Source organism: Vitis riparia, chromosome 2 (assembly GCF_004353265.1).
Source record: "Vitis riparia cultivar Riparia Gloire de Montpellier isolate 1030 chromosome 2, EGFV_Vit.rip_1.0, whole genome shotgun sequence".
In the NCBI taxonomy this organism is placed as follows: Eukaryota; Viridiplantae; Streptophyta; class Magnoliopsida; order Vitales; family Vitaceae; genus Vitis; species Vitis riparia.
Window position 1 is genome coordinate 19,488,760 of NC_048432.1, and position 10,931 is coordinate 19,499,690.

Sequence of the window (10,931 nt, forward strand, 5' to 3'; positions counted from 1 at the left end):
GATCATCTAGAGAAATTCATATTGACATGGTAAAATCCTTATTTTACTCTTCATAAAATTTGTGAAAAATAAATATGCATTTTTGTAATAATAATAACAAAAAATTATTACACCTATTTAAGCTAAGCATCTGCTTCAATTTCTGAAAATATATATAACAAATTCAATCTATTTATTTTGAATTAACTTTGAAAGGTCTGTATAAGCTTAGAGCTTCACGTTGCCCTACGAATAATTTTGCTAAAGGGCTTCACGTGGTTTTATTATTTTATGGCAACAGGTATTCAATATTTAATGATTTTTGTAGAATATTAATATTATCATTTAAAGATTAAAATTTTAAATAATTTTTTTTTTTCCCACATTTTTTCAACTGTAAATAAATATATATATATTCTTTTTCCCCTTTCTTTCAACCAGACAATGCCCAAAATTGTAGACGAAGTTGGAGGTGAGGATGCAGAATTCCACATATGTAAGGATAGATTTGATGGAACTTGTCACCAACAAACTGCAATCGTTGACCATAAGCCAACATCAGAGTCACATTGTACAAGTTGGTCTACTATTGTTATCAGTCTAAATTCCAGATTCTGGTTAGAACAACTGGAGGCTGTTTGGTATGAATCAAAGCATACCATCTAAAAAGTAATGTCAAAAAAAATAAAAAACCACTTTATTAGAAGCTAATCAAACAGAGATTCTTCAATGCATGCCAGGATAAAAGCTACTTAGAGAGGAGAGCACCAAGATTCGGACCCAACTTTACATTAAACCAAACACTTGCTTGTTCTTCAGAAATGCCTTTGCCCGCCCAAGAAGAGGAAAAACCACATTCTGAAGTCTTGGTACAGCAGGAATTCAATGCTCTTCTGTAAAGTTGTGAACCACAACCCTCTAGGCAAAGCAAATAATATTCCCAACACCCAACATCCTAGACAAGTTATTCCTAAACCCACCTCCTTTTGGACCCTCAAAGTACCAAGTATAAAATGAGAACAAAGTGAAATCCATACATATTCCAAGGAACATCTTCACTTACAACTCCATTAAAGCTCAGAAAACACACTTCACCATCACTCTGATGCACAAGAAATTGTAATCAAATTCCCCTGAAACTCATATTTTTAGTTTCAACCTGCAACACCTCATATGAGCTCTCATGAAATTACAGGAAATCTTGGATCAGAAAGGCTTACCTTAGACCCTCATGAACCTTTTGTCTCCGCACATTGGTGGACTCGGGCTTTCACTGAATTTCACATGGTGAGAACTGATTATTAGATTTGAAGGTTGATGAAGAGTGTACCAACCTGCATTTCCAGTATTATCCAATCATACTCCATGAATGGTTTACCAAGCTCCCTGTGAACTAACCACCAGTCCAAGCTCATTAATAATGGTTTGCCAAGATAAAAGTTCTTGTCCTTGAGAGACATAATTCTCAATGATGATCGAATTTGATATTTCATTCAAGGTGAGCATAACAACCTTGTCTTGCTAAAATGCCAAATTCAAAAATATGGTAAGATAGAAAAAGATTGATATAAGCATCATAGTGAACAGAAAAGGCCAATTTCTATAGAGTTTATTCCCAACATAATATTGAAGTTGTGACTGGGACACTTATCTTTTTCCACACTAAACCTGGCTATATGTATCAAACAAACACATCATTCTAAATCTTCTGAAATTCAACTCCTCCCCAAAGAATTTCTGTATCCAGTCCAGAAAGGAAAGCCTTGAAAAAACAACATTTATTGTCAAATCTGGACCACATGATCACAAGAGGGCAACTGGGGACAGACCCAGCAGAGCAGAATCATCCCATGCATCATGGAATTGTTGAACTTCACTAGTTCCAGTGGGCAGAGTCATAACTTCTTTAAGTTTCATGAGTTCTCAATGGTTGCAGTTGTGATGCGCAACTGTCGAGGCCGTTCTGTCTTACCATGTCTTCTCCAAAATGCCCTCCTCCACCACACTTCAAACCCCCTCTGTATATTGGGACAATCTTCACCAGAATTCAAAAACCGGTCAAACCAAGCAAGCAAGATTTCCTGTTGCCAAGCTAGAGGAAGAGTAAGAATGGTATTGCTGAGACCGTCCTCAACTAAGTGTCGATCAAGGCCCTTTGATGCCCTCCTCATCCACCCAAAATCATCATAAAATGGCACCAACCAAGTCTGCAAAAGCAAGCACCTAGCATCCTTTGAAGCCAAGAGCTGCCCCTTTCCAATCCCAACAAACAGCCGAGCAGTGACTCTACTCACCTCATACCTATGAACTACAGGGACTTTAGAGTGTGCATGAGACAATTCAGATTGCGATGCCCACGTCTTCAAAAAATCCTCTGCAATCTGTCTATCAATCAAAATATCCAAAATCCAATGCAAATTATCAGCTTGGCGTGCAATCTGACCTACATGCTGCAAGTCCGATGCTGCTGCCCGCAAAAAATGGAGGCGAAGTAATTCCAAACAGCCATCACAAGCTGAGTACAGAGACTCCTTCCTTAAATCATTCTGAGAAGCATTCTCCCGAAGCATTTTTAACACTAATCCTTTCATCTCCCGCCTTGCCTTCTCATCTTTGCCTTCGAGAACTACATGCAAAAGCTTGAGAAGCACTTCTTCATTTTCATTACTCTCTTCAGTTCCAGCAGTAACTTCAACAGAAACCCTCTTCAGGACTTCTCCTGCAACAACACCTTCAAGGCGGAGCTCTGATAGCAGAGCAGCCACCTTCTCTTCTTCATCTTCAGCCCATGGAGCCGCTTCCAAGTACTCCAAACAAGATAAGACACCCGCATCAAACTCGATAGCAGCTGAAACCTAAGTTGTAAGAAAATCAAACAGGTCAGAAACCTACACATACCCATCGTTAGTTGCTGAGAAAGCTGAGGACCCCATAAAGGAAAATTCAATTTCACGCACACATGTGTTTGTTTGATTTCCCAAAATGAAAATCCCTACTCAATTAAGCTAAAGGGGTTATTGGGAGCAATTAAGTGAATTTTTTCCCCAAAGGAGGATGAAGTTCTACTCGTACAGTTTCTTAGCCACCAAACAGAACCAAAATGATTGCATTGGGCGTCTTAACCAGAGCTTTTCCTTTTCAGTTTCCTTTCTTTTCCTACAGTTTCTAAGCCACCAAACAAATCATAAAAATAATCACATTAGACAATTCCGAGGGAAGATTTTTCAATTAGTTTCGATACTTTTCCCTCAGTTTCTCATCAACCAAATAGAAATTAACAAAACTTCGCCATAAAATCCCCAACAAAAAGAGAAAATAAAATTTCATCATCACCTTTAATATCCCAAGAACCCTGGACACATCTTCCTTCATGAGCTTCTTCCTCAGATCCTTACAATACATCAAACGTAGCGTTTCAATATAAATCTCAACATCATCACAATCCGCAATCTCCACAATGTAGGGACTCGCAGATCGCTGCTGCTGTCTCGTCCACCGATCCGAGAGCTTCGCCGCAAAAAATCTACTGTGAGCCACAAGGATTTGCCGATGAACGCTCATGGAAACGCTGACACCATCTTTTGAGCTCAAAGTCAGCTTTATATCACTAGAAGACATGTCGTTGAACTGGTTTCCGGGACTGCGACTCGCTAGAATCTCCGATATTCGTTGCATCATCAACGCACTCTTGTCCTGAACCGAAATTGGAGGCCTTAGAACCGATACGGGGCCCATACTAGGCGCGATCTGGGGCCTCGGCTGACATTCCGGCTCGCTCGCCATCATCTCGAAAAGGGTCGGGCTCGATCGGGTTTTTTCGGACGGAGGCGGCGGAGGCGGAGACATTGGGTTCAGCAGCCCCGCGGTGAGGGCGGAGTTGAATTTACTGAAGCTCGAAGGGAACGAGTCGTGGGCGGCCCCGCCGTTGATGGCAGTCCCTGAAATCGGCGTGAAGTCCATCACAGGCGAGTTCGTGCCCGGCGAGAATCGGATCTTAAACGTCGACGGTGCCAGTGACGGAGACGGAGACTCCGAAGGAGACGAAGCAATGCTGCCCTGAACTAGTTCCGTTTCTTGGCTCGAACTCAAGGAGGTGACCCCACGACGCTGAAGCGCCGTCGGCAGCCGCGGAAGTGGTGGTGGCGGCGGTGGCGGAGGAGGCCCAACGGGAAAGGGTTTAGAAGCGGGACAACACCAAGAACTCTCAGAAGACACCACAGTGGGCGGATCAAGCTTCCGACCCACCTGACCCAAATGGCCAACAGACGACTCGGCAGCGGCACCAACGGTGGCGACGGCCGAAGCAGTAGCAGAAATGGTAGTTTCTCGACACCTCCGACGCTTAGGTTTAATGGGTTGGGTTTGGATTTTGAGGTGGGTTGTAGTTGTAGCCATGAGTTGTAGTAGCAGCAGGCAGTAAATGTCTAGTTTTTGTTGTCCTTTAGGGCATAGGCATCAGCAAAAACACCCATAAAAAATTATTAAAAAGAAAAAAAAAAAACAACTGAATTTAGGCGATTGATACGAGAGAGTGAGAGATTAAGAGGGTGTCATGGAGTCAAAGACATGACAACATCAACAGCAATCACAGAGACTGATGCACAAAAGAAAAAGCATTTAATGGTGATGAATTCTAAATATCTGAGTCACACTTTGTTTCTTGTGCTGAGTCTGCTGGCTGCTGAGAGAGGTGGGGTGGGGTTGAGTCCCTGTGCGCCCGTAATTGTCTTTTGCTGCTGAGGTTTATGGCCTTCGGATTAGATTGAGGTTTTAGGCTTACCATGGGGGGAGTTGGAGTTGGGGACCCTCTCTTGTAATTGCAATGGACCTCGCAGCATTTGAGTGGGTTTCTGCATGCGTTTTGGTGCTGAGTTATGAGTTTTGTGGGGTTCACCCAAAAGTGGAGGACCATCTCCCCATTTTACATGGTTTCATGCCTCAGCCTCTCCCTTATGGGCTCAAATCATATTTCACATTGTGAAGAGCCCTTGATGACAAATACCATTCCCTTTTTTTTGGGAACATGAGGCTGTTCTCATGATTATTAGTACATGTATAATGCATTTGAAATCCAAACTGGCATTGAATTGGTATCTACCCAGCTTTAAATCTCAATCACCCAAAATATATATGATAAAATCTGGATCATGGGAGGAATCTACAAATATATTCCATCAAAAAAATGAGATTTAAGTAGAAAGGAACGAAATTGAAGTGTAAAATAATAAGATAAAAATTGTAAGTGAAAACCAAAAACCAAATCAAATCAATTTTATTACTTTTGTTTTCAATTTCTTATCCTAATTGGCCATGGATTTTTAATATTTAAATATATATATAATGCCACTAAAGTAATTCATTACTATTTAACTATAGTAAATTTAATTTCTAAATGCATTCATTATATTTTGGGTTAGGCTAAATATTTTAAATGTATTTTGAATTTTAAATCCAAAAATAAATTCAGCTGATCATCTAAATCAAATTAAATCGACCTTAAACAAGCTTGGCTTAATTCAATTTTTCCATTACCAAAAGATTGGTTCAATTGTTTGAGTAATTTTTCCTTCAAAAATTGATCCAATCGTATCATTTTACAGTCCTATACATAAAGAATAGAGCAATGAAATTGAACAGGAGCATGCATGAGTTGCAAATCAAGAAAACCCAAGTTATATTTGTGATGCTACTTGATCTTATTGGTGGTGCCTGTTGAATGAGTGCCAAAAAAACACCCTTAATCGAAAAATGGTAGCTTTTCAGTAACAAGTAAAAAAAACATCCCAGTTGGATCCTTCAAGATTATAGTGAAGTCTTCCCAAGCAAAAGAAGGGCATATTACATAAATTTTGTGAACCGTATCTTCTTAGCATGGGTGGCATCTCTGGGATCCATGTGAAGTCATAGACCCTCATAAAAACTTTCCAGAGTCCTCTTAATTTCCAAGGACCAAAAGGGTCCCCACAGATGCCTTTAGTTATTATATGCTTTGGCAGATGACAATGGACTCAAGCCACACATGGGCACTCCTCCTAATTTCAACATCTCTCTCTTCTCCTATCCACATGAAGGAAGACAAAAGGGTGGTTTGGATTATAAAATCTATTTGTCATCACACTAACATACGGTGCTTCTGCTTTCAACTTTCTTTAATTCCTTTGGCACTTTAGTTTTGTTTTTCTCTTTGGATGGGGAATACCTTTGGCCTTTGGCCTTTAGGTATTATACTAATCATGATTCATGTCACATGCCTCCCTCTCCTGATATGGTATACGCAGTCCCAAGGATAGGCCCATCTCTGACCGAACAATGGCAAACCTTATTATTCTCATTCATGATTTTTCTTTTCTTTTCTTTCTCCTGGCTAATATAATTGCCTTTAATTTTGTATTATAATATGTAATGATCAGCTACTTTATTAGCACGTTGGAGAAAGAAGGTTAACAAAAAAAAAGGGAAATGATCAATCATTCTAAGCTCTCATTTAGGGCAGTTTCTTGATTTTGACTTTAATTAAAAGCTTAAGGTGAAGCAAAAGATAAAATAATAAGTTCAAAGATATCGTTTTAACACAACTAAAATTTACTTAAATATGAAATATAGCTTACTGCATGAGTTTAAAAAGATGTAATTCTCATTTTCCTCCAATTTTTTTTTTTTTTTTAATTTTGGAGCTTAAAAAGAAAAGCTCATAAAAGAAAATTCAAATACTTTCATCTCTTAAGAGGCATGTAGAACTGTGAGATGGGCAATTCAGTGTTGGTTGTTGGGCCACAATGGTCATGCTGATAAGCCCAACAATCAAATTGTCTCAAGTCGTAACACATCCTTTTCAGCCGTAAAAAGTGGGTATAGATCAGAAGGTGTTCATCATCTCAACTGATTAGTTGTATCATCATGGAGATTTTGTTGTCTGTGGACCCATGAAAAATGGTATGATCTGATCCCCACCAAGGGCACACCATCCATACAATTCTATCATCACATCTTGAATTATTGCAAATGTATCCTGAACGAGGGCAACGAGGAAGTCTCCAAATGATAAATAAATGGCTATGCTTTACAGTTTGGTACATTTTCTTGGACATCCCAAAAGGCCTTTTGGGGCACATGACCCTACCAACATATTGCAAAAAGTCAAATGACCTCTCCCCCTAGCTTATTTTTAGAATCCAACATCTATATATGTCTACTGTATCACTCTAGGGTTTTGGACCAATACCGTTACCGCCGATTCTTTCAAGGACGTGGATTAAATCCAAAGTTATATTATATGTCTCTAAGTTTGCATAAGAATTTTAAGAACGAAAAATCAAGAAAACGCGGGCTTCAAAAAATAGAGAATATAATGTCTCATTTTTAAAAATTTACATGAATCATTAATTCATGCCTTAACATATGTAAATTTCATTATAACATAATTAATTATAAAAAATGCATATTTTGAAACTTAGTATCACATATTCAAAATAATGTAACACTTAATATTTGATGCACGGACTGTGTAGAGGTTATAATGGATGTGTAAATTCATATTTCTATCCATACCAATTATCTTTTCATTTCTCTTTATATCATAATGTTATATTCTTTAGATTTTGTTATTTGCATCGTACTACATTTCTAAGTCACCAAAATATCTTTGAAATATGAATACTTATCATGATAAATATCGAGGGACTTAAGATTTTTGACTGTTTCTTTTACTCCTTACCTTCTTACACTAATCCCATGTTTATTTGTATGATTGTCTCCAAGTGCAATTCTAGATAACCCCAAGGAATAATTTTTTTCCCCCTCCAATCACATGAAAGAATGAATATTTTGTCTACAATAATTATAATTGGATAATCTTTTATACCTCTTAAAAGGTGTGGCTTTTGACATGACACTATGTACTAAATGATTATTCAAAGTGATGAGATACTCTAAGGGAAGGGATCAAAATAGACTTAATGCATCCCAAGGATGGAGTAGCATTTTGAGAATGGTTTGGAAGTCATGATTTGATGTTTGAAGCTGTAAACTTGTTGAAGCGTGTAGGATTGAGATGCATTAAAGTCACTTCCTTGAAATAAGAAATGAAAGAGGGACCATTGTGTTATCGAGGTACATGTCTTATCTAAAAAATCCCATATTAGAATGTAAAAATTTACTATTCTAGAGCATTATTAAAAGATTTCATTACGTACCAAATCTCCTAAAATTATCTCCATCAAACCCTTTTGTCCCTGTGCTTTACCCCCTTCTCAAGGCTTTAAAGTCTCGTATAACTCCCCAAAATTCACTGAAAAGGAAGAAATTATGCTGTGAGGATGGTCTTTCAAACTTAAAGATTCAACTAAAATACAAAAAAAAAAAAATGGAAAAACAAACAGTGATTATATATAGTCCATTGTTGTAGCTTGAAACAGAACCTCTGGCCCTTATAAACAAAATGTCAACTAGCATTTGGTAAAGTTTTTCACACCCCCCAAACAATCTAGAATGGCATGAATTGTTGATTCACACTTATACTTTCACCATTTTCTCAATTTAGTTAAACTTAAACAGCTATACCGACTCTTTCATCAAAATTTGATGGGAAAACTCTTATGACAATCACATATACATACATGTGCATTGTTGATGTCTTGCGTCCCAATGATCTAGGTAACTGCCAAGTGGACGCACGCTTTCAACCCAGATTGAGTTCTGGTTCAGTCTTCCCTATAAAAGATGTTCGGACAGACCCTCCAATGGTTTTATTAGCCATGACTCAAGAGATTAAGCTGTCGGTCTTTTTTAGGGATAGCAAGCTTACCTTCCTCCTTGCGTGAAGACCCTTTTATATAGTGTCAACAGCTCTGCCTCCCTCTTTAATGGTGGGAAGACTTTTTGGCTCGTCATGATGCCTCTAGGTGGTGGCAGGGTCATCATCACCCTACGGACGGTTGTCAAAGATTGTGGGAGGCGACTTGTCATCGCTCCTGTCATTTCGCTCTATAGGCGACGGAATGTGGGATGTGGCAAGCTGTCGGAATGACGTAGCAAGACTTGCTCACTTTAGTCAATGATTCGGACAACATATTCGGATAGGATATGCTATTGTTCGGGTGTGATATTCGTGAGTGCCTGTGTGCTTCTCCCTAAGGGAGTCCGGATAGGGGAGCGCGCCACGTGTCCTCTTGGGGAATCCGGATGGAGTTGCTTCGGATAGCGAAGCGCGCTACGTGTCATCAGGGGGAGGGGTCCCTACAATGCCCCCCTTTTAACCTGCCGATTTTGCCCGGGCAGAATGGGCGAGTTAAAAATAATTGTTTTTGATACTGAGGTTACTTTTTGTGCTCATTGGGCCACGTGGTGCGTGGAGGCGAAAAGGAAGAAGAGCATTTATGACGAGCCGTCATCCCTGGGAATTCCCAGGCAGTGTGTCTTTTCAATAACAGCGCAGCTGGGCGGTTATAATACCGAGGGGTTGTCTCTCTTTAAATAGCAGACCTAGCCCCCTACTATTGCATTTTTTCTTCTACGTTTTATGTTGGTAGTGCTTTCTCTTCAGCCTTCTACGTATCTTCGTCTGTGAGTGAGGTTCTAGGGTTTCTGCTAGCAATACTCATGTCGTGACGGTCACTGCATTGCGGACTTCATCTTCGTTTTTCCATTTTGCGCTCGGTACGTTCTCTATTCCTGCCTTCTCCTCGTTGTGTTTGTTTTGTGGTTGTTTCTGGCTTGTTGGGCAAGCTACTTGCGACTGGGGGTCAGTACTGGTTTTTAGGGCTCTTTCGGGGGGTTTTGATTGTGTTTTGGGTGCGTTAGAGTTTCTATTGCTCCCTTTGCACCTTTTGTGGGCCACCGATCCTTCTTTCCGGTAGAGCCAAGGGTTAGGATGGGGATGCTGGTTATGTTAGGTTTCCTGGGCGTTTTTGCCGTTAGGGTTGTGGGGTCGGGTCCTTGTTTTTTACTATTGGCGTCCTGCCATGCAGGTTCCATTTCGGTCCCACTCTTAAAAATGCCTACGAAAAAAGACGTTACTTTGTCTAGCGCGGTCAGGCAGAGCGGCAAAGGCGCGTCCGGAGTGGTCTATGCAGGAAGATTCGTGGACAAGTTGAATGTGAAGGAGTTCTGTGAACGCTTCTGCATCCCGAATAGCGTGTCCGTTCAGCTTGTAGACGGAGAGGTTGTGTCCATTGAGAAATCTGTAGACAACGTTATCTACTTCACCAAGGAGCAATTCAATGTTGGGCTCTGGTTCCCTTTCCCATCGTTGTTCAAAGAATTTCTTCACTTCACCCAGATCCCCCCGGCCTATATCCATCTCAACATAATTCGGGTGCTGATGGGGTGCAACATTCTGAGTATGCTGTTCAACCTAGACCTTTCACTATTGGAGGTCTTTTTCATCTACTCCATCAAGAAGGGGAAAACTGACCTCTTCAGCCTGGCTGCCCACTTGCCTTCCCTCCAATTGGTGACTGATCTTCCGGATTCGACGAAGGGGGGAGCCAAGGGGCATGTATTAGTCCGGGGTGTCTGGGCTGGGCTACTGGAGCATCCGGAAAGACCGTTTTCCCCAAACCGCTTGCTGGTGCTCCCGGGTAGGGCAGCTTGTGGGGTTTGTCCGGCGTTCGCCTGTTGTTTTGTTATTTCAGGGTTATCAGATAGCTAACATCTTTGGTTGCTGATAATGCAAGTACGGACAAGAGGGGTCGCGTAGTCGAGTGGGTGGAAAAAGTGTCATTCGACCGATTGAACAAGCTATTTGAGATTACTGCAGCTGAGAGGCATCATCAGACGCTGCTTACTGCGCTAAACTTGTTGGTCGTTGTTCGGGAGCTCTAGGCGTACGTCACCAATATTCTCCCTAGGAAGTTGCCAAAAAATGTAGTGCCTAGGGAACATTTCGTTCTCAAAGATCTCTCATTCTACGCGGAGGCGCACGAGGCAGACGCCTAGGCACGCCAAGCACTGCT

General features: G+C 40.6%; 1 protein-coding gene across 1 annotated transcript; it reads right to left on the minus strand.

The window, feature by feature from the left end:
* Window positions 1–654: 654 nt before the first annotated feature.
* Window positions 655–4,827, minus strand: LOC117934501 (BTB/POZ domain-containing protein At1g63850). The gene is made up of 2 exons (XM_034856215.1): window positions 3,313–4,827; window positions 655–2,834 (listed from the first exon to the last, which is right to left on the minus strand). The coding sequence occupies exons 1-2, from the start codon at window positions 4,372–4,374 to the stop codon at window positions 1,893–1,895; spliced, it is 2,004 nt and encodes a 667-aa protein (XP_034712106.1). The 5' UTR covers window positions 4,375–4,827; the 3' UTR covers window positions 655–1,892.
* Window positions 4,828–10,931: the final 6,104 nt, after the last annotated feature.

What these genes read in the sequence shown, in the direction of transcription:
- LOC117934501 (XM_034856215.1), bottom strand. Translation starts at nt 4,374, where the DNA reads ATGGCTACAACTACAACCCACCTCAAAATCCAAACCCAACCCATTAAA. An exon ending in GGGTTCTTGGGATATTAAAG is followed by an intron (nt 2,835 to 3,312) that starts GTGATGATGAAA and finishes CTTACAACTTAG; the next exon opens with GTTTCAGCTGCTATCGAGTT.